The sequence below is a fragment of the Tauraco erythrolophus genome, chromosome 9, assembly GCF_009769465.1.
Source record: "Tauraco erythrolophus isolate bTauEry1 chromosome 9, bTauEry1.pri, whole genome shotgun sequence".
Classification (NCBI taxonomy): Eukaryota; Metazoa; Chordata; class Aves; order Musophagiformes; family Musophagidae; genus Tauraco; species Tauraco erythrolophus.
The window spans coordinates 9,770,833-9,797,845 of NC_141473.1; the positions used below are offsets into that span (position 1 = coordinate 9,770,833).

The 27,013-nt window shown below is 41.6% G+C and overlaps 1 protein-coding gene across 5 annotated transcripts in view; it reads left to right on the forward strand.

The window, feature by feature from the left end:
- The first annotated feature begins 7,277 nt into the window (after positions 1-7,277).
- CCDC186 (coiled-coil domain containing 186) overlaps positions 7,278-27,013 on the forward strand; it is a 38,353-nt gene continuing 18,617 nt past the window's right edge. Inside the window, exons 1-4 of one of the 5 annotated variants that reach the window (XM_086616238.1) lie at positions 8,122-8,199; positions 9,770-9,982; positions 23,283-23,976; positions 26,428-26,554. In XM_086616238.1, the coding sequence (XP_086472364.1) occupies positions 23,297-23,976; positions 26,428-26,554 (807 nt within the window). In that variant the 5' untranslated portion in view covers positions 8,122-8,199; positions 9,770-9,982; positions 23,283-23,296. Of the gene's footprint in view, positions 7,372-8,121; positions 8,200-9,769; positions 9,983-19,621; positions 19,669-21,128; positions 21,153-23,282; positions 23,977-26,427; positions 26,555-27,013 lie in introns of those variants that run through there. The other 4 variants (XM_086616236.1, XM_086616239.1, XM_086616235.1 and 1 more) reach the window with 4 other exon arrangements.

Here is a 27,013-nt window from a genome sequence, read left to right on the forward strand (position 1 = left end):
AGTAAAATACTTTCTGCATTAAAGGCCTCAAAAATGAATGATCCAGATTAAATGACGAAAAGTCTTCTAGGAGAGGAACGCACTGACGAGCAGGAGCGGCTGTCACCACCTGCACGTTCAGCTTGCTGGACTCACGAGAGACGTGTCCCTCTGGAGGTGACCTCACCCTAGTTTGGATAAACTGCCCCTCCACTGAAGCACAAGCTGCACCCACCGGTTCCTCACCGCCAGAAGCGAAGCCGAAAGCGCAGCCCAAGGCCTGAAGCCCTGAGGGCACAACCAGCACCCGCGTGGGCAGAGCTGTGGCCTGAAGGGAAACCACCGCTCCAGGCTCCACTAAAATGAACCTTTGGTACCTGCTTTCCAAACGGTGACACACAACACAACGATTTTAAATATAAAAACACTTCCTTGCTACCTTTTACAGGAGAAACCAAATTAAAATGAGCTTGTAAATAAAGCAGAGCAGTCCTCGGGCCCATGAACTGACACCACAATCGACTTAGCCAGAAACAAGCTTTCACAGCTACAACTGAGCAGCACCGCTAAGCACCATTTTAAGTAACTCGGAACAAAATTAAACAACCCTCCAGCCCACACACAGCCTCCAGCCCAGGCTCCGCCGGCGCAGCCATGGGCGCCAGACCCGCGCTGCTCCGAGCCCCTCCCGCCCTCAGCGCAGCGCTCACGCCAGGCCGGCCCCTCACTCAACGGCGGACGGCGGCTGGAGAGGAAGCCTCGGCCCTCGGAGAGACAAATCCCGACGGATCCCGCCGCCTGCCCGCGCCGGCGCCTCACCCACCCTGCAGGGAGCGCGCTGCGCGCGGCGGCCTGAGGCGGGGCGGAGGCACGTGCCGCCGTCTGGCGCGGGAAGGAGCGGCCCGAGGAGCCTCCGGCATGGCGGGTGTCGGGGTGACTGATGTAGCGCCGCCCGAGTGATTGAACGACAGGTACGTGGGCTGAGGAGCCCCCAGCTGCGGGCGGGGCGGGTCAGGCCCCTCAGCGCGGGGTGGGCACCGTAATCAGCACCTCCTGGTCGGTGCCGCTGGGGTCGGTCACTTGTCGCTGTGCCCGAGGGCTGTGTGGTTCTCACTTGAGCTGTGGCATGGTCGGCAGAGCCCTGGCCAAAAACATGTCCGGTCATAAACTGTGTTACACCTGGCACATTGCAAGACGTTTTGTTGTGTTACTCAAAAGCACCACTGATTTTTCTCACTCTGTCTTCAGCAAAATTCAGTGACACATCCATGGTTGCACTGGTAACCCCACGCGTTCCTTGGGGATCCGTGTGCTGTACTGCTCTTAGTGACGCAAAAAGATGGAAGAATAATTAAGAATTACAAAATACTAGCTATTACACTGTGCTTAGCCTTTAATTTTGGAAAAAAACGACAGGTTATACTCACAACTCTGAGGGTTGTGTCACAGCTCCTGACTTGGCCTGTCAGTGCTTCACAGCAGCTGGCATACCCACATCTCGGGCCAAATCTTTGTAGTTCAGCAGCAGGAAAGATGTGCAGCTGCTTTCTGTAATTTTTCTAGTAAAATGAAGATTCTCTGACGACCTGTTGCATGCAAATTTAGAAGGTGGCTGTAAGATCTATGCAAGAATGATGAAATTTGTTACATCAAATTAATGCATTTGTATTTTAAAATATTTGAATTTTGCCCTACAGCCTAGAAAATACATCATCTCTCATGTCCAACCTATACTCTGCTTTCATTTGTCCTTTCTCTTCTTTCTTTTCTGTACAAGGTGTTTTCCTCTTCTCTCCTTTTATTTCCCATCCTTATGTCTCTGTCTACACTGGAGAACATACTTCATCCTCAACACCTACAGTTAATGCACTTAGTACTTAGACATGCTCTCAGGTGTTCCCAGTGCTGTGCAGTTAAACTTTCAGCAAAAATAAATGAATCTGGTCTATTTTAGTGCCTACACTGTTGTACTTGTTATTAAAGTGTATAAAATCAGTGATGGATTTTATTCTTACAAGTTCGGTGCGGCAAAGAATAATTATTTCTGTTCACAAACTGAAGCACAGCTATTTGGCCTTAAAAGTCGTTTGGAGTCAGGCTGTCACTCAAGTCAGGCATTTCAGTCTAAATCTTCCATGTTTGAGTCTAGGATCCTGTCTGGCAAACTATTGTTCCCTGCTAAGCATTCTCAGAAGAAAAGGGAACAACAGATCAAAGGTTTGCTGAATTTTTTCTAGGTGGTTTAGATACTTCCTACCAAAGTCAGAGGAAAGACTCTTCATGGCTCCAATGAACCTCCAGCCCTCAACTGCAATCTGAGTAGAAGCTGACTATATCAGAGGCTGCTCAGAAAGCAGGAGGGGACATTAGGTAGGATTAGGTGGGATTTCAGGAAATCCATCTGCCAGATTGCCCAGCATATCAGAGTAGGCACAGTTGCACGCGGGAGGTTGCAGGGAGACAGGGCTATTATGATCATACAGCCTCCATTACCTCCCTGAACCTTGTTCCTGTGTCTGCAAGATTAGCTCAATAATCCTTGTGCCTAAGAAGCACTCATACCAGTGAGGCATAAAAAATACTTCTTTGTCATTCAAACCTCTCAAAAAAAAAAAATTTAGACCATCTTTGTGACTTAAAATAACCACATTTTTAGTAATTAGCTGGCTAGCCATTTCTATCCCCAAGGCCTGCTTAATCAAAACATGCTGCCAGTCTGAACAGTCTTTTGAAATGATGCTAATTAACACTATAGACTGTGCTGGAAGTATATTGACAGGATGCAATGAAAAGGAAAATCGAGTATCCCACTGGAAAACTTTATCAGCATGTGAACTGGCTCAAAGTTTCCTTGTGGTTAGAAGTTGCAAAGAATGATTGAGCCAGGGCAAATGTTGTTTTCATAGTTTTTGTTTTCTAAATGTCAGTCATTTGGGACTTTCCATGCCTCAGGATGCTGCAACAAGAAAGGGCAGGAAATGGCAGCAGTTAAATTAATTCTAAAAAGAAAAAATAACAGGTCTGGCTGCAGCAGTGGAAAAAGATAAATGCGAAGGAGTGTCAGAGGTAACTGGGGAGAATGTTGTTAGCATGGAGGCTGATCAGGAGCAACATTACAGGAGCTGCAGGAGGTTGATGTGGCTTGCCTGCAATTTTTAGGAAGAGCTTTGGGCTAGCCTATGTGTACTTTCTGTAATGGCTGTACCAGCATGTCATTAGCTCTAATTTGTGGAATCTAAGTGCCTAGGAACTAGCTGGGACACCACTGTGCTGCATGCTGAACAAAGGACAGTCCAAACAACATATAATGAAAATAGTTTTTTCCAGGTATAAATTGCTCAGAGCACTTGTATAATCACAGCCACACTTAGGGTTTAACTACGCCATGCACAGATCATACATGACAGTGATGGCAAGACCGTAGCACCAGGACTGCAGCTTCAGCAATGCTGCTCTCCCTACCTGACACAAGGAGGGAGGACGGGGCTCCCGGGACTTTGCAGATGGTTCTCTCTGAAGACCCCTGGCAAACAATGCTTGCTTAGAATGAAATAGTTGGACAATAAAAGTGATTCCTAATACAGAACATAATAACTCTTTATGTAATCTTGCCATGATGTGAAATGCAGGAATCAAATCAGCCCACGGTAATTACGTTATAACAGACCAGCCTTCTGATGAATGCAGAGAATGGGAATCAGGCATCCTGGACTCTGCTTCCAGCTCCTCCTCGGCAATGCCAGCCATGACCCTCCAGCACCAGTGGTCACAGAGGAGTGTGGGGTGTTGAGCACATCTGCTGTTTCAGCCACCTTGTTGTTCTCCATTAAAATGGAGTCGCTAACACTTTTTTAGTTGAAGGAGAAAGCATAGGATTGCAAACCCCTTTGGAGGGCAAAGCTATAAAAATGCTATGTATAATTAACAAACATCACCTGGAAATTGAGCAATTGCATGAACACTTAGTTTTCTCTTTCTTAGATAACAATGCATGAGCCAAAAGCCAGAACAGCAGCCTTTCAAAAATATGGGCCAAATTCTGCTTCTGCCTCTGCAATGCAGAGCTTGTATCTGCAGCAGAAGAGAAGTCTGTTGTGTGTGTCTGTATTTCATATGATAAGTTATCTCACTCAGAAATTGTCTTTCTCAGCACTTGTACATGCCAAATGAGGGCTATGGCTGGCTAACTCAGAGTTACAGTAATTATTATGAATGCAGACAGTTTGGGGAAGGGGTGCGCTCTATGTCCTGCCATTATCATTCCCTAAGTATCTGTGGCTGCCACCTGGGGATAAGGTACTGTTCAGATGAAAGTTTGGCCTAAGCACAGGTATTTTTAAGTCAGAACTGTCTGAGCGTCAGTGCTGGGACTAGAGTCGTGGGGAGTCCAGCTGAGTACAAAAAAATCCCTTTCGCCTGCCTTCAAGGAAGAGCTCCACTAACCAGGCTCAATTTTCTTAACCTGATTTCAGTCCTGCTGAAAAAAAAACGTCCAGAATAAAAGGTGAATGTTGCTGTATGTCGCTGTTGAGACGGACACGACATACACAGGTTCAAGCAGTATTGATTTATTATATAATTAATTAATCCCCCCTTGCAAGTTTCAGCATGCCTTTATACTAATTCTAGCAGTGCACGCGACATAAGCAATTAGGTGGTTGGTTAACTACAGCTGTTCACGCGCCTTAGCCTAATACATGATTGGTGATCACGCGCTCTACATAACTTAAGCCAAATTCATTACATCACACAATTAGTGCAAAAACACAGTCCAGTCTCTTATCATACAGTTCCTCTTTATCTTACGGCTCCCTGGCTCTCCCAGGCACCTGCAAGTTGTTTTCCACTTCTGTTCAGGGAGTTTTCAGATCTGCAGGGGTACACAGCAATTTCTCCAAGGCCAGTTTCTTCATCTTCTGTCCTGGGATCCGCGGACCAGCCGTAGTTCCCACAGGTGAAAATCAGCTGAAGTTCTGCCAGGTCTGGTGGGACACACTAAGCCACACGCAATTAACGTCAGCGGGACTGAAGTGTGAAGCGCAAATCTTAGAAGGACTGGGGCCAGAGTACACTGGTGTCTCTGCAGTTGCCTTTCAGTAACTAGAAGAGGAAACCAAATAAGAAGCGTTCGCGCTCTGAAGCAGCTGCGTTACAGAGCAGCAAGGCTGGGCGATCTTTGCTGCTCAGCTGCAAAACAGGAGCAGGAGTGGCAAAGAAGCGTTTCAGGAAGCAAAGCTTAGACTTGGGCTGCATGGCATTTAGCAAGTGAATGTTGCATGGCACTGCTTTCTGAAAACAAACAATTTTTGCTTATCTCTATTCCAAACCTGATTTTTAATGTGTTTTTACCAATATGGAATGCACGCCGTATCATGAGCAAAGCAAGGGCTAGATTTTTGCCTTTAGAATATTATGTGGAGGTTAAAGCTGAGGCTATGAGTTCTCTCCACAACCTGCTCTATTTTATGCTCTTACATAAATAATGTTTTTAGACAAAGGCCTTCTTCTGACTCCTTCACTGCTTTAGAGGTGATGGTTAGGATATTAATGTTTAATTATCTGAAGCAATATTATATTTCCCAAATAAAGAAAATGCAAAGGTTTATGGTTATGATCTCTGAATGGTTTGCAGATTGATTTTCTCGAAGATCACAGTGTTCTTTTAAAGGATCTGTAAAAAGGTTTCAAAAGAGCATTTTCTAGGACCCCGAAATTTGCATTTGTAATTTTGAAATTCCAATTACCCGGAAAGAATAAGGAGAAAAATAACTTGCTTTGAAACAATGCTCCCAATTAATGTCTGTAAGTAAACTTAGGCAGCACATCGTATTTTTAAAGTCACCCAAGGTATGAACTGAAGAAATCATTGCTGAGTTTTATAGATATAAAGCATATAAGTATGCGTACGGTTTTATATGTACATGAAAGTAAATTAGCCAAAATAAGGGAACAATCTCATCTAACATCAAAGTTAGCCCTGCCATGAGTAGGGGATTAGACTAAATATGCTCCTGAGGTCCCTTTCAACCCAAATTATTCAATGATTTTAATTTACTTTTCTGTTGTTATGTTTAAGAAGTTCCTGCAGGGAAGATGACAGTACTTACTTTACCTGATCTGCTATAGTAAATGCAACTGTTTTCACTTAACAGCTTGTCTGCTAAGGTAGTTTTTTTCAAGGTATTTTTTATTAAATAAAATAAAATGGCATTTACATAGTGCTCTGGATTCCAGAAAAGCTTTGTACTCCACGGAGGACTTGCTGCTCCTAGCACTGAAATGTACTCCAGGTTTTTAATGTCCAGCAAATTTTTCACATTTTTTTTTTATCCCATCAGAAGAAGGAATGAAGTACCGGCAAGCATTAGCTGAAGCTGGACTCTGTTTATTAACCTCACTGGATTTACTCTTACCTGGCATGTGGGCACAGAGGCTTTTGACGTTGTGTGTAGGGGTTGAAAACGAGATGCTGTTTACTTAGTGAAGAAGAGACTCTATTAGTCATTACTTGTGCACCAGTCTTGCGAAAAGGGAAGGTATCTTTGTGACCATCTCGCTAAAAACTGGCAGGGGTGAAGAATTCCTCCCGTATGGCAGCTTCTCAGGGCTTGGGTGGCACCATGAAACACCTGACACGAGATCCCTTGCCCAGAAAGGCTGTATGTTTAAATAAGGAGAGAAAAAAAACCCTCTTGATTGAAGTAATGTTTATACACATGCTCTGAATTGTCTGACGTGTGAAATTCAGCAGCTTCAGTTCCCGGAGCTGTCGGCACCTTGGGCTGACGGCTGGTTTCGCTCCGCTCGGCCGCCTGCTGTTATCCCGCGTTCGGCGGCGCGGCGGGAACGCTGCAGCCGTGCGAGGGAGAGAGGCGGCGGCGAGAAGGGTCACGCCGTCACCGCGGGGCTGCGTCCGGGCCGCTCTTGGATACCTGCAGGGACGGAGATGTCCCGGCCTCTCCGAGCCACTGGCTGCAGCGCCTGACCGCCCGCACCAGGAGCAGGTGGGGGACCGTCCTCTGAAGAGGTGAGACCTGGAGAGAAACTTGCTCGTCCAGGGAGCTGACGTGAGCGCCCGTTCGCCCCGTCGCACGTTCCGAAGGGCGGGGCAGCGCTGCAAAAGCCGGCCCGGGGCGTCCCGGAGAGCCGGGCTGCCGGCCCCCGCCCCGGCGGGCCCAGGGCTGGGGGCGACGCCGCCCCCGCCGGGCTTTCCCCGGCACCGCCCACTGCGGGCAGGGCCGGGCTGGCCCCGCCCCCGCCGCCCGGGCTGGAGCACCGCCCGCCGCCGCCATCTTTGTTGATGTGTCAGCTGGCCGGGACGGTCGCGGCCGGCGGGGCGCACCGCCGCCATGGGGGAGCTGCCGTCTTCCCTGCCGGCCTCGTAGCGAGCGGGTGAGGGGCTGCGCCGGGGGGCGGGCGGAAAGGCGGGCGGGTGCGTGGGCGCTAGCTGCTGGCGCCCCTTAGCCCCGCGCGGCTACGCAGGCGCTGCCGGGTTCCCTGAGGGGGCGGTGCGGGGGCACCCGAGGCCGAGGGGGTCGGGGCGAGGCGGGACGGCTCGGCGCTGCCCGGTGGGCCCGGGGAGGAGCCGGCGGTGCCGGTGAGCCACTTCGGCGGTCTCCCACGGCGGGCCGGAGTCAGCGGGCGATGAACCCCGAGGGGGACGTGGCCGCGCCGGCCTCACAGGCACCGCGGGGGCAGAGGCAGGCTTCCCCCGGGTGCCCTGGCGCCGCAGTGGCCGCTGCGAGGGCATCTGCGTGTGGAGGTGGGGGCACTTGGCGGGCAGCGTTGGCGCCAGGGCTGTGGGTGAGGCTGGGGTTCCGCAGGGAGGAGAGGGGCGAAGTCCTGCCCTAGCAGCGCCTTCCGAGCCAGGACCTCCCGAGCGGGTAGCTCTAGCTGCTGGCTCGTAGTCTCTTTGTTTCTTGACAGCTTTCTTCTCCACGTTGTTAATTAGGTTGTCCTCTTTGGTTGGTTGTGTGTTGATTTCACGATGTGGTTAAATAATTTGATAACACAGCAACTGTTACAGCAGTATGAAGGTTGTGTTTTAGAGCTGGCTGCAGTGTTGCGGTAGAGTGCGTGTCCTTGTTTTTGCAGATAGTATTTGCAAAAGCTGCTTGCCTTTCCAGGTTTAAAGCAGGAAGCTTTACTGCAGCTTCAGCGAGATGATTATGATGTAGGCTTGCAGATTTTGGCTTCTGTCCTGGAAAATAGTCTGTACAGGTGAGACTACTTGTCTAGTGAGACTCTATGCAGACCGAGAGAGGATCTCTTGTGGAATTGAAATCTGTGTGTAAGATTAGAAATATGGTATTCTGGCTTTATTGTTGGTTTGCTTTATCTTCATGTAAAGCTGCTTTTCAGAAGTTAAAATGTTGCAAGCAGAATACACTAAAAAAAACACATTGACCATTGTCCCAATATGTTTTGTTGTATAAGTAAACTGTTGAAACGGTATGAGCCACAGCTGCGTTTTTGTATTGACAAGGAAATGTAATCACTGGCTGCTGTGAATGCTTACGTTGCCATTGACTTCAGCAGGAGGTAGTTAATCTCTAGAAACATGAGAAACCGAAAGTCTGAAGATGTTTCAAGAGACTCAATTCGAAATGTCATCCATTTCATGAAAAAAGAAAAGTCAACTTGTTCTGTATTGCCTCTGAGTTCTTCTGTTTTCTAAAATGCTTCAATCATCTGTTCTTGGTTTGACTTAAAAACAATATTTTCTGTTGTTTTTATAAGATTCGATTTGGAGTTGTTGACAAGTGTTTGTTGGTGTGACATTCGCTATTTCAAAGTGTTGAGAAAAGGACTGAAGAACCTAATACAGAGAGTGGTTTCTTTAGTCCTAATTAGCAGCTATGTTGCTTATTATTACCAAAGGCTAATACTGAATTTACTGAAGCTGGCTTTTTAAAGAGCTATGGTAAAAAATAGGTGCTTTTGTGGATTTGCTAGTGTTATTAGGCAGGACAAATAAGTTAAATCAGTAGTCTGCAACTTTTGTTAACAGGTGGGCACCAGTAGACAATATGCTGTACTTAGTTATGAGTTGACTTGTTCTGAACTTGTTTTCCTGTTGGCAAAAACACTATTGGAAAGCCTTACAGATAATTCTTATCCTCAAGTCATAGACCAAGGCACTGCTGCCTCAAATTGAGGGTGGGGAAAAAAAAAAATCTCATCAGAAACAAATCGGTGTCGGAAGAGGGGAGAAAATCACAACCTTAATTTAAAGAAGTACATGGAATAGTGATTGTTTTTTATGCAATAATATCGTATGTACTACTACCTCTTATATTAATTAGCAGAAGTCAGTCTTCTGTAGGGCTTATAGTCAACTCATTCAGATCCTTAAAGGATTGAAGCTTTTTGCTTGTTTATTTCCAGGGATACTGTAGAAGCTCTGTAGGAAAATCAGGTTTGAAAACAGTAGAGCCTTACCATCTCATGAATGATGTTTTTCAGTATGCAGTGGTCACACAGACAGTAACGCTATGGTTGGAGTTTTGCAACCCTGTTGTGTGTTCTGGAAACAACTTTTAAAAACAGCCATGGATGGCAAATATGCTGACATCTTCAAGGCCAAGTATGCTAAGACCTGTATCTTACCGATACCGTGACACTAAGATTCTGTAAGAAGGTCTGCCAGTGCTCTAACTTGTATAGTGTGAACAAGAGTTATGACTCAGTTATAGGTGCAGAAGACGTGTCATACAATGTATGCTTTGTCCAGGTTATGAACTCAATCATAAATCTCTTCCCCTTCCTTAAAACATTCTTCTTTGCACAGGTGATGTTACCAGTGTCAGAACGTGAATGCAAACAGGGTGGTGGTAGTGACCTTGTCGTAAGCAGAGTTGAAGGCATGGTGGTAAAATCCTGAAAGGTTACAGTAGTGCTGTTGCTGGGATTGCATCGGTTGCTGAAAGAGAAACTGGCTTTCTTAGAAGAGCAAGAGTTGTTCTGTGCTGAAGACACTCTACTAAGAGAAGATTCCAAGTCTGTGCATAAACCCTTAAGTATCCAATTCTCATTTGAAGTTCATGGTAAAAGGATGCTGTTGCTAGTGTATTGTTTTCCCCTGAGACATAAGCTTCCAACCTTAGGACTAGTATGACGAGAAGTAACACTCAAGGTGTACCCCATGACTTGTGATGGAAACAAATCCAGTCCCACTTGTTAAGCCTTATGTGATAAACTTTAGTTTGGAGTTGTGTTGTTACTTGACTCCATATGTGGAGTTAATATGACCATAATATTAACCACTTGAATGAGATTGGTAGCAAACCTAGTGATGCCTTGAAGGAATTCATACAGTATTTCTCAACTATCTAACTGGTGTCGTAAGCAAAGAAAAGCAAAGATAAAGTTTGAGTAAACCTCGTCTTCTAAAGTACTTATGTTAAAAGACTTTATAGAAGTGCTGACCTTTGCACCTTAGCACTGCCATGGAGCTATGCAATCTGTATTTATATAAAGTCGGAGTAGAAAAGAGAAAAGTAATTAAGATTAAGTATTAAACTGATAAAAGCAAGGAAATCATGAGAGTACCCACTGTGTTAACGTACTGTTCCATCCCCCTCCCATCAAGCATGTGCATCAAAGCAAGTCTTTGTGTGAGCTGAATCAGGGAGCTGTGTCAAGTTATGCCTGGGCTGAAGGACTTGGTGTCCCAGTACACAGGCAGCTTTACTACTTGTGCTGTGAGTCACAGTTGTCCTGTCTGCATTGCAGTCCTCTAGCTTTTCTGTGTAGATGGGACCATGTTATGTTGCATCTTCTTTCTCAGCAATACTAGGTGATACCCCGATAGTCTTTTCTCTAAATTAGAGCAGTTTCTTGTTTTCATTCTTGGGTAAAAGTGAATTAATATTGGGAGAGCTAGTGTAGGTGGGACTGAAGTGTGTTTCGTTTCCTGTGTCTGTGATCTGTAAATACAGGAAGACCATCTGCGTAGGAGACCTCATGGCCACCCTCGATCTATTTTGTATGGAATACAAGCAGTGATCAACTTCATCTCTTCTTAAGCTGCTCTTTTTCTGACTTTCCTAGGTGGTGTGATGCCTTTCAATCCAGTTAACTTCCTTTTATTGTGTTTCATCACTACCAAAGTTGGGTGGCTTGCTGCTGTGATGTGGAGATGTAACCAAATGCATTTCAAACAGTCCTTCTGGTTTCATGTTTATACATCTCACACTAGATTATGTGAAATATTTGGCTTTGTGGACCTTTCTACCCGGTCCCTTTCAATTTAGTTGAAATCTTTGATTTGTCCCTCTACACAGCTGCTATGCAGTAGAGCTGCTTTTTGTATCTTGTTATGTAGAACAGGACTTTAGCTGAATCCTCATTTGTTCATAAACTTCAGTTGAAAACAGAATTATCTCTGGGATTTGACATTCCCTCTTATGCAGTGTTATCTGGTGGTGTAATGCTTAGTCTGGGAAAGCCGTTTGTCATGGAGCTCATATGAAAGACATGCAAAATACAGATAAGTTGGGTATTAACTGAAAACAACAGATTGTTTTTCTAGTCACTGTGATGAGCAGTAGACAGTAGTTGAGGATATTTTGCTTTAGAAAAAGAAACAAAAAAACCTCACCCAGCAAGTGAAGTAGAAAGGTGTGTTCAGTCTGTTCAACTTAGTTTAGGTGAAGGTATTACTAAGGTCACACTACAGCTGATTGCTAACACAAACTTAAGATTTCCATTTTGGTTTTAGTCTTATGTAGAATTTCTAGCAAGAGTTCTGGTACAATGGCAGGTTGGCTCTGACTTGTAAAAGCATTTTGGTTTGCTCAAATAATGATTATTGTCTAGTAAACAAGTGAAAAGTCTGGAAGAGATGCATCTTGGGTTTTACAATGAACATCACAACTATAGGAAGAAAACAACATTATGATACCCCCAAATCAATTGTTTCTTTAACAGTCTTGTTGGAGTGTCATCATACAAATGATAGTACATAAGCTATCCTACAGCTTGTTCTCTTACCTGAGTGTAATAGGTTGGGAGTTAAACCTGAATTGAGATGAAGTGGCAGTTCCTGCGATTCTAGCAGTTGTCTGATCATTAATGGTTACTTTAAAGTCTCTGTCTAAGGGTAATCTGTTTAAAGATAATAGAAAGTACTTATTATTCTATTGTGATTCATGTAGGATTATTTTTGTAATAGAATATTTTGTAGCATGATATTTAAAGGAGAGGAATAGTCCTTTGTGGAACAAACTGTTCAGGCAAATAAATTAGGGTCTTCCTAATAAATGCTATGGCATTTGTGAAGCTTTTTTGCATGTAACTTCTTCAAGTCCTACTTTAGTTGCTGGTTGCTTTGTATGTGTGGGACTTGTCAAGAAAACTCTAAGATCATTATCATTCTCTTCAGTGTTCTTCAGCCAATAAATCCTAATTAACTTTTTGGAATAAAGTCCATCTCCAATGTTATGCTGAATTATATTGCATCTCATGCTTGAATTTAGAATTGAAGGCTGGCTAAATCACTTGGACTCTTGTCTTTTTGCTGCCCAAGAACTTGCAAGAGGGAAGTGGGTCTGTAACAACTGTTCAAATGGTGCTGATGTGCACTTTTTGCTTTTGGTGGGCCTTTCTGGTGAATATCAGAGCTTCATTGAGAAAAGCCATTTGACTGTTGAAACTTCAGTCATGTGCTACTGCATTTCATAGATGCAAGGGTTGAAGCATAAGGTAATACTTAAAAAAAAAAAAACCTCTTTACCAGAGCCGTTAGTCTATACTGCAGTGCTTGAGGAAGAGCCAACATGTTATTGAAGTATGAGTGATAAATGAGGTTTTGTTAAAGTTATGTATTTGTCTTTGCTTCATGAGCTTCAGTAGCTGCTTACATGGAGAGGTGCTTCCGAGTTGGTATTCTGCTTGAGTGTAATGAACCACTTGTAAAAATCAATCTGTGGATTGGAATTTAATATTACATGTGCTTAACGTGAGTGAATAGGAGGCGGAGTTGTTTAAGTGGTGGAGTACATATTGATTATGCATTTCAATGTACACTATAATGTCATATTACTCCTTTTAAAAGCACAATTACTGTTGAATCACAATTTTGAAGAGATGAGTGTCAACCTGCTTTCTCAGGATAAATTTAGGACATTACTGATCTTTCTTTATATGCATTTTTGAAAAATCATGTCGGAAGAAAGGCGTATTTTGAAACATGTTGCTCCGTGTTACTGAATTAAAAATCAGTCCTCAGTTGTGTGCAAAGTAAATGTTAGATTCCATCCTAGCAAGAAGAGCTGAAGTTCCAGCTCATCCTCCAAGTTGTGTATTTGCTAGAGAAGGGGAGCTTCTAGTGCTCAGCACTTGTCAAGTCAAGACTCAGAAGAGTGTGAAGATGCATAATGGAAGTTTGATTTGTAGTCGAGTGCAGGAGAGCGGTGTGTGTCGGGAGGTGTGGCTGGGCGTGTTGCTGAGAGCTCTAATTGGTAAAGTGCATTACAACGTGACTTCAGGTGCAAGTGTCAATCTTCAAAATAGCCCTATTTAGCATGCAATTTCCTTTTGGAAATTTACATGATTGCATTTTAATTTACTGTTGGATCATTCAGGGAAAAAAAAATCAATGTTTTCTTCAGCAGCTATAATTCCATGAGGCAAATGCTTTTCATTTTTTTAAAAAGTCTGTGTTCCAGACCCCTCAATTCTAGATTTGCCTGTTAGTTTGAATTTTTTTAGTAGCTTTTTTGTATGTGTAGGTCCTGTTTTTTTAATTACTATTTTTATTATTGGATCAGCTTCGAAAAGTTCATAGTATTTCTAACTTTAGATATAATGCATATCAATGAACAGACCTCTTGATGTTTGGAGTGCTATTAGAAAGCTAGAGTAATGAAAACAGAGGAAACAGTTTCTAGTATCTGTTTGGACCAGCTGCAGTTTCAGGTGCTTTGATGCTCACCTTGCTGTCTGGAGAATTGCAGGTGAACAAACACTGCACTGATCATGAAAGCATTACATTTCTAACTGGTTTAACTGGGGCATAGAATTTTCTGTTCCATCTAGCACCTGGGTTATACAGAGATAAAACCCATAACTTTCTAAATATGTAGGCAAGCATATCTCTGTTTCCCTAAATTCAGCTTTGCTGGAGCTGGAATGATTCATAAGTGTCTGCATCTGGCACCTCCAATATCCAAATGAAGCTATTCTTTCCTCACTCACTCCCACAATGCTGGGATCTGCTAGCAAAAAAATCAGTGTAAACTCATAGATCAAATGAGTGTTTTTCGGTTGAATTGGACAGGAGGACACAGAGGAGCAGAGACATTTGTAAAATGAGTCTGATACAGAGAACAGTAACGCAGCACCTGGCATAGACAGCTGGTTATTTGAGTTGTGCAGCAATGCCCAAGTCTTTTGGCCCGGAGTTCGGCAAGGGAAGCAGTGATTTGCTTTCACTGGGCGGGTTGAGGATGTTAAGAGTAAACCCCTTTTGTAGCTATTTTCATAAGAAGCTGGCCAAAGGACACGCATTGTCCCATCTCCTAGTAACTGACAAGGCGTGCTAAACCTGAATTGCATGCTAAAGTTGATAAATGAAGTTTAATTTAGTTTGCCATGAGTTCAGAAACCAGAACCAATATGGAAGGGTAGTGAGTATTGTAGAGCTTTTGAAGAGGCTACCGCTTAAGGGTGTTTGCTTAGATTTTTATGATGAATTTCCATTGGAGCTTATCTTGAGAAGATGCCATCTTGAAAAGCAAAATGAAGAGTAATAGCAGCAATTTTGTGAGTTATTGATCCAGTGTAGTTTGAGAAAGAACCAGGAAATAAGGATCTTAAAGCACAATGAAAAGACAATTTCTCTGAAGCAATTTTAAGTGGCTTGTTTTCTAGGTAGGTTTTTTCCTGTAAACATGTGGACTTTGTTTAGAGATATGCAGTGTTTCTTAGCAAGTTTACAGCACAGACTACAGTGGCACTCCAACTATATGAGCACTGAGGTGGCATCCGAATAAGAGTGGTAGGGAGTTCTGGGAACTCGGGCTGTGTGTGTTGACATCACTAGATTTTTCTGTCACTTAATTGCTTGCTTGGCCTGGTCATGCTGCTTAGATCCTGCTCACTGTTGGGGTCATCTGCCTGTGAGCCATGGAGAGCTTCGTCACTCTTTTCCCTGTCCCCTCTCTGAAATGCCTTGTGTCTGTATTGCAGCTTTGAGTCATTGTGAGACTTCAGTTCGTTATTCAAAGGAAATTTGAGTACTCTACTGTGACAGATATGAATTGGGAGGGGAGAGAGGATGGCTTTGTAAATTTACATTATACTTCTGTTTAAAAATAAGCTTGTTTCATATCCTATAGAACCTATCTGGTTGCCTTTTACATATCCAGAGGTGAAGAGCATACATGGTCTTAGCTGATGATGTGAGAACTGTTTTCTCTGTTTTGTGGATTGCACGTGTGCACTATGAGCAAAAAACATCTACCCAAAGATGATGCAAAACCTGTTCTTGTTGCAAGGAACTGACCTAATTGACTGCTAGTGGCCATTACATTATGTAGTGCATGGTTGAGTATGCCTGATGTCCAGTGAACTGCATTTACTGCATTAACTTCTTGTTATTACTCCCCTTTCAGGAGGTTTTGTACCTCGGAGTCACTTCTCTCAGTGCTCTACACTTTCTTTCAAAATCCACCCTGGTTTGAATAAGTTTTTGTATATGCACACCCCTTTGAAGCGTTAGTCTCTCCGTCCATCGTTTTACCCCTTTCTCTGGGGTGTGTTTAAGCTTTGTAGCTTAAATATATTTTTTTCCTCTTATTGCAGTGATTTTTATTTCTTGGGACCTTGACCGTTGGTCTGTTTGCTTACAGAACCACCCCAGGCACACACTTCCGTCGTTCTTTAATGTGTTTATTGTAAAAGAGCCCCTTTGTGATAGTTACTAGGTGATAAGACACACGCTTTCTTTTTTTACCTTGTTGTTAGTGAATTCTTCTAGGCAGCCACACCTCAGCAAATGCTTCCTATAGTTATCATTTAATATATTTCTTTAGATGTCATCTCACATGTATTTGAAACAAAATAATTTCCTTCTTCTTGACTATTTACAAGGTAAGTGTTGATAGCTTGGGTGAAGCTATCTATTTTATGAAATTAAATGTTAGCATTAATAGTGCATTTGCTTAGGAAAGTCCTTTGTAGTCGGGGATTTAAAAGAAGCCCGTTTATGCTCCATAAGAAGATTGAAAAGACAGGCAGTTTGAAATGGCATAATATTGAATTATAATGTACCAGATTCTCAGTGCTTGCCTGTAACAACAGAATAGCGGGCTATAGTGGGTGAAAGTTGTGTTCCTAATTAGATCTGTGCAGACAGTGGGAAGCATACAGGGAATTGCTTTCATCATGAATTACCTTCTAGTGGCTGGGAATTAGCAGTACTGGAATAGAGGGGAAGATGTTCAACTGGTATGGTGGATAAAAAGTTAGAATGTGTGGTGGATAAAAAGTTAGAATGTGTGTACTTTTAAGCAGAGGAAAGGAGAATTGACTGTTGGAGAAGCTGCCTTTCTCCAGGCCAGTGAGTGGACTCTGAAGTGAGAATTTACTGTTAAAGCATGTATGGAAAGGAACAACTTTTAGACTCTTCCCCGTCCCTCTGACTTCCATCTTTATTGCAGTATTTTCTTTCACTTTATAGGGGGTAATGGGCAGAAAGAGGGGAAAGAAAAGAAGAGGGAGGGAGGACTTAAATTTGTAGATCTTAGCTATCTGGTAATACAGGAAAACACAGAGTTTTTGAAGTTTCAGGCAAAATGTTCTTCCAGTGAAGTTGAATAGAGCAGTTAGTGTGGTGGTTCGGTGTAGGTATTGCTTGAAAGATTTTATTTTTTTATTTGTAATCTTGTTTCTAGAGTTGCACCTGTAGAAGCTGTCCAGTGCTGGCTTGTGTTCTGACATGTATGTGTGTGATGTCATGTCTAACAGTATACTTGAAAGAGTGATGCTAAACCAAGAATAATTAAACTTAGTTATTGCATGTGAAAATTAGTTCTCATAACCTAATTTATCAGAGTGTATAGTTGTATTAGAATTTGAATTGGAGGAACTTTGAAAATTAGTGCAATGTATCTTCTAGCTGTTAATTGGCTTTTTTATTTCTGCAAGTAATTGCTATGGTTTTAGTCCAGGAACTAAACATTAATGTCTGGTCACATACTTTTTTACACAGTTATTTTATGTATTTTAATAAATATTGGATTAATAAACTGTCAAATTAATATTCAAACATGATATCAATGGCTCATTTGGAAGTTCTGTTTTCATTTCACTGTAAAAATTAAATTATAAACAAGTTCCTAATTACCATAATTAGCATATCAATGATGTAATACCATTATTAGTGTTTTATTCCAGAAATCCAACTAACATGACGTAACATAGTACATACTCAGCTTGCAAGAGTGAGACCAAATCTTACATAAGAAAAAGTTACTTGACTTACCCACTTAGCAGATCGATTTGGTGGAACAAGTTGACTTTTGTCCTAGGTACCGGTAGTTTGCAGAGCAGGTCTATACTGTTAAAATAGGCTAAGTATTAAACATTATTTGACTTAATTGTTAAGTAATTTTAAACCTTGAGATAGATTACTTGTGGACAGTAGAATGTAAATGGGAATACCCAGATAAATTCCAGTAGCTTGTACATTTTATTCATCTGCAAGTTTTATCTTTTTATATGCAATGATTCTGCAATATTTTTTTATGTTTGTAACTTCGTATCTATGAATAACCCCTGAGGCCAGGGCTGAACAAACACTTAGGATGACTGCTACTGAAAGTAGCTAGAAGAAATATTTTTCCTTTTTCCGTTTTTGGCATGTTACATGACCGTGTATCAAGGTGTTTGATGTTCTCCCTAGATAATCAATACTTATGTTGTATCATGTACTTCACTGAAGAGCTTAAATGAATGATTGTCACTTTTGCTTTTATTTTTGTCATTTGATTAGTAGTTAATAGAGTATGTTTCCATTGTGTAACAAAGAAAGTGAATAAAAAAGGTACTATTTCCTGAGTTTTTGCTTTCCCTGACATATCTGTGAGATGCTTCTGCTTTAAGAAGTTGGTGTGCTGTCCACTGATTGTATTGGCAGGCTCTCCACTCCCTGCTTTTGATTCTGGTCAGTTGTGCTATCAGCAATTTAGTAGATAAGCACATCTCAGTTTACACTGGTATGGGAAATGGTTGCAACCCTTGCCAGTACTAGTCTTTACTGTTATGTGTCCTGTGGTTGCAGTTTAAGTACTAATAAAGTGTTTAAAATGGACATAAAATGTGCTGATGCACATTTCAACTTAATTTTTGTGAGTACCACAAGATAATGAGGAAAAGCATGCGTGTTCGTTCCTTCTTTGAAGAATATATCTACGATGAGCTGAACAATGTCTTTATTTTTTCTAAAAAAAAGGCAAAGTTTTGTTTTTGAAGGGTACAGCTTGTCTATATTGTGATGTATATATGCAAAGAGGTGTTTTGCCTGCTTGTGCAAACTGGGCCTGTGGGCCCAGTAGTGCAGTGAAGGAAGCTTGGCTGAGTTGTGTTGGTGTTCCTCATTCTCCGCTGCTCACATCACCAGGCTTTGAATTGATGCGTTTCCACTTGCTTTGCTTTGTATTACTGCCTTGTGGGGAAGCAGGCAGCTGTCTCCTTAGCTTTAGAATAGAGGCAGGGCCGAGGGGAAGGTGTATTAGAGTGTCAAAGTAATTGTGAGCTGTAAAACAGAGCAGGAGGAGAACTGGTCAGACCAGTTGTGTGAGTGCTGAGAGTCCTGTCACAGCAGCAGGAAGCGTTAGAAGCCCGTGACAGCTTTCTACGTGCCACTCTGGTTGTGTGGCAGTGTCGTGGTTTAACCCCAGCCGAAACTAAGCACCATGCAGCTGCTTGCTCGCTGTCTCCCCCTGCAACAGGTGGGCGGGAGAATTGGAAAAAAAAAAAAAAAAAACTCGGCTGAAATACAGATGGCTTAATAGGACAGGAAAAAAAAGAGAATAATAACAACAACAATGATAATAAAAGAATATACAAAACAAGTGATGCGCTATATATGTGTGTATATGTGTATATATGATGCTGTTCCCAAGCAGCGATCGCCTGTCCCCGGCCAACTCCCCCAGTTTATATACTGAGCATGACATTGCGTGGTATGGAATATCTCTTTGGCCAGTTTGGGCCGGCTGTCCTGGCTATGCTTCCTCCCATCGTCTTGTGCACCTGGTGGAGCAGGGAAGCTGAAAGTCCTCGACTGCTTAGCAACAACTGAAAACATCAGTGTTGTGTCAGTATTGTTCTCATACTAAATCCAAAAACATGGCACTATACCAGCTACGGAGTAGAAAATTAGCTCTATCCCAGCCGAAACCAGGACAGACAGTTTCACAAGATGGCTTGTTATTCAAGGTATGCAGGCAGGCAAGCTTGGGCTGGGCCAGTCTCAAAATTGTACTTTGAGAAGTTCCTACCCTGGACACTTTAAGTTGACCTGGTAGTGATTACATTCTCCTGTGGCATAGGCAACAGAAGGGACATACATTGTGAGGGCGAGACGAACATGAGATGAAGGGGACTGAGGAGCAAGACACTTCTGCCATACTGTTCAGATGATTTTGAACCCTGAGGAAGGAGCAGAGCAAATGTTTGGAGGTAGAAGCTTAACGAAACAGTGCAAGAAGGTCGGCTGGTGCTCACGTGACGCTTTGTTATTGCTCAAGATACTGTCTGCTGACCTATCATGATTTGCTTATCTGATGCGTTAACAAGATATCATTACATAAAACAGTTGATCTGCTTGAGTCAGGATTTGCATTTTGTGATTGCCTTTGACACTTTCTGAAGACATCAGAAAAGACACTGTGCCATTTCGTTTTCTTAGTGCGGTATTTTATAAGAGAGATACCATAACCTTATTACTTACCTGATTTTGAGAGAGTCGCTTATACAAATGGGTAGGATAATAGAAGATGGAAGGTGTCCCTGCCCTTGGCAGGGGGTTTGCAATGAGATGATTTTTAAGGTCCTGTCCAGCCCACACCATTCTATGATAAAACCTGGGGGGTAAGCACAACAAACTTTGGATATTCAAGAGACATTTGAGTATCAAGATGAACTTGCATTGACAGTTGCTCCACCTGATTTCTTTGCGTGGATATTTCTGATGTGAAGACAAATTGTGATTCTATGATAAATTGTTAAGTCTTATTTCTGTTTAAAAGTTAGTACTTCAAACATGAAAACTAGTACTATCCAGCGACAGTAGGGGAAAAAAATCTGCTCAGGTCATGTACAGATTCAGATAGATTTGGGCAGATAGAGCTAAAATCCGATGTATTAGAATCAGAAAGGCTGTGAACATTCTTTATGTGGTAAATTATATTCTGGGTACCACTGAAAATTCGAGTAGGTCTGCAGGGAACACTGGATCATCATAATTCACTTTTCATGCTTTAACCAATTTATATAGTCACGATTCAAATTCCCTGTGCATTTGATACAAAACCTACACTTTATTTATGATTGGTATTAAGTGTGAGATATTATGGATATGGAGTTGGTGGCATTTTATTGCTCTGCAGCTAATTGAGTTATCCTGGTAATTGTATTTCTGCTTCCACATAGATTAATCTTTCTCTCTAATACTAATTCACAATATTATTTACAGAAGGAAGTAACACAACAAGATGAAAACTTAGTATCCTTCCCAGTGTACTATCTTAGCAGGGCTGTTTTTTCACCTGTTGCTTTCATGTGAAGAGAAGTACCATCCAGTTTACTGACTGGACTGGAGATTTTAGGTATAGTAATCAAAATGAAAGTTCTCATATCTGGTTTTACCACTTCTTTTCTTGTGGGAGTGAACGGCGGCAGCTGGGCAGTGGTGAGCAGCTTTGAGGCAGTAATACATCAAACAACTGCACGGTTTTGGGGTTTTATAAGACTTTAGAAAGACTTAAAATGAGCCAAAAAAACCCCTCTGATCATTGCAGGGAAAGTGTCAGCAAGAACTTAAGACTAGAGTAACCACTATAGAAAAAAAATTGTGCCTCAGCTTTACACTAATACAGTCTCTTTCTGCAGCTGAGTGTGTGGATTATAAACTACTTGTGACAGGAGTGAACAGATACTAGAAGGTGAATTTCTCTTCTCTCTTAACTGTATTGTTTGCAAATTATCTTATGGACTGTGTTAAATGCACCAGTCTCAAAACATTGTTTTTTTTAACAGCTTTTTAATTAAGTGGCAACTAGTGTGTTCTGCTACTATCAAACTGAATGCTTTTTCTTGCAATTACGTCATTCTTTTTGCTTGCAGATTGAGATCATCAGTAGAGGTTGTTTATTTTGTTTGTTTTATTTTAGAATAACAGCAGTACATAGTGAACTTCCATTGCTAGCAGAAGTTATCAAAAAGTAGATAGGTACCAAAAGAGCAGTTGTTTTGGCTGCACAAATGAAGTGGATGGATTTGTTGGCTCCAGTGTTGACCTAAGCGTAAATCCTTTGATGCGAAGGGGAATCAAAGATTTTATTAATATCGGAGGAGGTCTGTTTGTAAAAGGGGGAGTCCTTGTGAAAGGTTCGTGCTGTATATAAACTCTCACATTCACCATCTCTGTCCTCATTTGTAGCTTTCCTTACCATTTGCTTTCTGGTTGCTATTGATTTGTACTAGTTTAGGGGCTGTAGCATTGAGGTTTTTTGCTTTGAAACCAAAAAGGTAAATGATTTGCTTGTTACTTAAAAATGTGTAATTGTCACTTGATGATTTGTGACTGTTGTCCAGTTGTGACATGTTCCCTTTCGTACATGCTCCGTTTCCCGTATGCTTTCATCTTGTTGATTAACTGGCAGTTGTATCTCAGCTGTTGTTTTCAGGTACCAGTGGTAGGTGTTCGTTTGATGGTATTTGCTGGTAGAAACAGCAGGGCTGAGGCTGCTGCTTTTTTTCCTTATCTGATTTTTGTACCTGATAGTGGTAGCAGTTAATCACAGACCTAATGGGATTCATGTATCCCTCTGTTCTAACAACGTGAGCCTCAGTACTGAGTGTTGGTTAACAAGGCAGGATTCAGGAGGAGTGGAGCCCAGCAGCACGAAGGGTTTCCTTTTGGACCGAGTCAAAGTGCAGGCCCTGGAGTATGTAGCTGAATGACTCGGACCATGTGACTGTGTAAGAGAAAGCTAAACAAATGAGAAAGCAAGTATGAAAACAAGCTTGGTGTTGCAAGATGGCAAGGTTACTGCTTCCGTTGAGATAATTGTTGAAATAGCAGAGTTGAATTTCTGGAAGAAAAGATTGCCTTTTTATTAAATAGTCTAATTTATCCAGTGTCAGGGCGTAGGGTTGCATCTAAAAGTTAGACTGCTGTGATGAATTTCTCCTAATGGAAATGATATGATAAGGGCTTCTTGTGCTTGCTAAAAATGCCAGCAGTCTTTCCAGACACCCAACTGTCTGGGTTTTCCTGAAAAAGAAGGTACAACATTATAGCCAGCTTCTTCCATAAGTGTTCTGGCTATTTGGATCTCAATGTGATGTCCTTCTAGAACACTTTCCATGTAGCTCTTTAACTTCTGAAATGTTTGCTCTGCAAGCTACTATTTGAGAGAGCAGATCTGCCACAGGTCATCTGTGCTCTTCCAGCAAGGGATTTTGGCTGCTCGAAAGCAGATGGGAAAAGAGAATTTCACCCCCATCCTCCCCCAGCCCCTTCCTTCCTTTAGCTTGCTGGGTACAGATGCATTCTGCTGTATGGGTGGTGAGCCAGGACGTGATAGTAAGGAAGTTGAATGTTCTGGCTGGATGACGAGTCACCCTATGTTGTAAAAATTAGTAGATCAAGGCATATTACTGCTTTCAAATCATGTATAGGAAAATGAAAAGTGTAAGACTTTAGGGGTTTTGTTATTGTTCGTTATGTCTGAGTGTTTTTCAGAGGTGATGACTTGGACTTTTTGTGGATTTAAATAATAGAATTATTAATTCTAAAAAATTCTGCTCTTTTAAATTGCCTTGGCATTTATGTCCTACTACTTCCTGCTTGCTGTCCTTGGTTTCTCACCTTCTTTTAGAAAAACTTGTACTGGAGTATTTATTTAAAAGTTAGACTGGAAAAAATCAACAAACTCTACTAACACTTATGTCTCCAAATATTTTTGCCCTTTGAATTTTACTTTCCAGTAGCCTTTCTTTCCTCTTTCTCAATCTCTTAATTTTGATTTTGAATATAATATGTTCTGTAATGTGAATTCTGCTTCCAGATTTCCAAAGGAAAATGATGGAGGGATATTTACCAGAAATGCAAAGCACACTGGAGCCAGTCAATCTGTTGGACGATGCCTCTTCCAGATCCCCAGATAACGAGAAGTCTGATAAAACATCTGGAACGAAGGACCGCTCAAACATCAGTTATACTGGAGATGATGCTGGTATCTTGGGAAGGGAATCGAGGTTGTTGCCCTCAGACCAGGATTCAACAGCTATTGGCATAAGCAGCAATGGTGCCCTGGCAGAAAGTCAGGAGCAGCAGTGTGGAAGAGCAGACTCCTGTGCTGATACCAGGTCTGAAAGAAACATAGAAGACTCCACAAAACCAGAACATTTATGTAGTGAGGAATTTGAACAACAAGATCCAAAAACTAATCAGAGAGAACAGTCATTAATGGAAATACTACAGGACCTAAGGGAGGAGTCTGACTTCGTGAAAAAATCTAGCAATAAAATCTATTCAGAAAGTCCCTACGACACAGACTGCACAAAGAAGCTTATTTCCACAATACATCAGACTTCCTCACAGGAGGATTTGCTGAAGGAAATAGAGTCTGTACTCTTATCTACCGATTTTTCAGAGGAACAAAAATTCCCAAATGGTGTGCGGAAGGGTGAACATGCCTTGGCCACGTTTGAAAAATGTGTGCAAAATAAATACTTGGAGCAAGAACAAACTATAAAAAAGTGAGTATTTGAGTGTGCTCATCACAAATGGAGGTGTGTACTGAACAATTTTGCTTGCATGTTGTACACAACTTCATACAACATTTTGATATGAAAAAAGTCTCTTGTGAGTTGTAAGGACAATTAATGAGCTTTTTAAACTATGTTCTTTAAGTGAGGAATTATTTTTACTTGTGGTATGTACTTATAAATAAAAACGTGGCTTAGATATCTGAATTCTTGTGGAATTTGGCAGGAACTGGTTAGCCAACTGTTTGGTTGAATAGCCTGCCAATGTCGAGAATTACTGAAATACTGTAAAAGTAACAGAGATATAAAAATAGTCCAGGATTCATTCAGTTCGTATATGTCTTTGGAGAAATGAACCTTTTTAATTCCTAACTCCCTCTACGTGTGTTTCGTTTGAGTCTGAAATTGAATACTACTTGAAAAAGAAATAAGCAGTCTCCTGTCAAAATCCAGAAGAGTTTCTAATCGGTTGAGAGCTGTTCTTTGAGCTGGAAATGTCATATATAGATAAGCTACTGTCTTACCACACTTTATAGGAGGGCTTTTGAAATGCGTGGCTTACAGACTTTGCTGTAATACACTGGGCTTGATAGTTCTATCAGGCAGTACACTACATGAGGAATATTATATTCGTCAAAAGCTAGTTCATTGCATCATTTCTTGATTCCTCACTTGGTGTTTCATATTCTATTACCACTTTAGAAATGTTTTTTGCTAACTATACCCTCTAACTTCAAATTTATTTCTGCTTGCAGAGCTGGAAAAGTGTCCTATTCTCTACACAGTCCATACCATGGTGTGGGAGGACATCAAAGGGAGGGAAACCAGGCGGAGGGAGAAGAGATGCACAAAAAAAGCAGAGTAGAGAGAGTATTCTCTTGCACCTCACCAGTTAACCTGTGTCAGAAATCATAAATGTGAGGAAAGTCAGTTGATGACAGGAATGCTTGGGAATGCATGGTTAGACATTCAGTAGTTATGTAAGAGGAGGAGTGAGAATCTGATGTGGTGGGTGTGTAGATGGTTGTAATTCCAGGAGATGGTAAGTTAACAAGTTAATTGGGTTTTAATTGTTTACAGTAAACTCAAAGACAGGTCGGTGTTTTTGGCCATGGACCAAATACTTTTAGGCAAATGTTCGTATAGATAGATGGATATAGTATGTTTACAAAGTTTTTTTTATATAAACATGTCTTTGGTCTTTTTTTGCTAGCTGCTATTCCAGCTGCACCCATTTGACTCTTGGGGACTCACCTCCAGAGTATAAAACTGCTGTGGAACGTTTTATGTTTGGTCCAAAGGGCGTTCTGGGTTGGGTTGATTTTGTACCTTAGTTTATGATCAGCAGAATTTCTTGTAACACATGGCTCTAGAAATAGCCCAGTTATCTTCTGTGATCGGATCTAGGATATATAGGTGAGCAGCAATTGTGTGAATTAAGAATTTGTAATCCTGGAATGTTCATTAAGACAGTAAAAAACAGATCAGAAGTGCTAAGCAAGTCTTTCACGGATGGTTTTGAATTCCTTGTAATTTTGGAGACTAGTTTGTTTAGAGATTTTTTTTTTTTTCTGAAGAAGGGGAGCTAAAGATGACTGTATATATGTAAAGAGGTATTTAAATATCTTGTTCAGATAAATGCATGCCTCCCACAAATTCATGCAATTAGTGGCCTAAAATATCCAGCATCTAACTGTATCTTCAAACATTTAAATATATTTCGGACTCTGTTTATTCAGTAATTCTGACAGTGTAGCTTCTGAGGTTTATGTATAACTATCTTCTATTGCCATGCTTGAAGGTCAAACTAAATACGTTACTGTTTAGGTGTTAGCTTCAACTCAGGCTTCAAACAGCTGAGCTGCAAAGCAACAACTATTGCTAAAAATTTGAACTTTCTAAGGAGTGTGAGCGTGGGTGCCATGGTAGTTACCATAGGTAGTTACATACCTGCTTAGGAGTTTGAAAACCAGGGTCCTGTTTCTGACCAGGTTGTGAACTTCAAGGGCAACTTTGAGCAATCCATGACATGACTACAATACCCATGTTTTCTGATGTTTGACTGGCAGAGCTATCTGACTGGAAGTTACTGTCTTATAAGTGCCTTAAAATTGTTAACGTTTACAGTTCTGTAGTTGTATAGATGTACCAAATGCCTCACATCATCATGGATAATTAACAACCTCAAAGTGCTGGGAACAAGCAATTTGCTTACAAGGAAGATGCTGCTTGCTGGTTTTGACTTAAGTTTCAGATGCACAGCATACTTCCATTTTGTTTTTGTAAGGCTTTTGTGGATTTCGTTAGTGTTTCTGGCTGTAACTCCCAATGAAATTGCAGATCAAAGAGGAAAAAACATGTATCTCAATAAAAAACAAACAAAAAATCTCACAGTACTGATGTACCTTGCATTTAATTTCTTTTTCTTTTTTTTCTTTACAGATTGATTAAAGAAAATAAAAAACATCAGGAACTGATTTTGGACATTTGCTCAGAGAAGGATAACTTGAAAGATGAATTGAAAAAACGAACTGAAACAGAAAAGCAGCACCTCAACATTATTAAACAGGTACAGATAACAAAACAGAAGTGCTGGTTAGTATCTCACCTATATACTATTGCCACTGTTTAACAAGACATCCTTGGTAGCATAGAGAAGGAAGGAAAGCCTGTGCTTATCCTCCTAAGTGTTTTAAGAGGATAAATCTGCTCTTCCTTTCCAAGAAATATTATTCACTGACTAAAAGTATTTAGTATCTTTCTGACTTTCTGGATTCGCATCACTTTAAGTGTTCTATATCCGGAAGTGACTCTTCGAGTCAAGAGAGTTCGCATTTTCTGGGTTACCCTGGTAGGTGGATTTTGTGTACCTTGGCTTCCTGATGGAGACAGTGTCTGTTGAAGACCCGTTAGGCCTTTTTACAAAAAAATGACAAGTTCAGTCTTATCTTGATAAGATGATTTATTTCTGTACATAGACATAAAGGAGATCTTCTTAATAGACGATGAAGATGACAAATTAACTGCT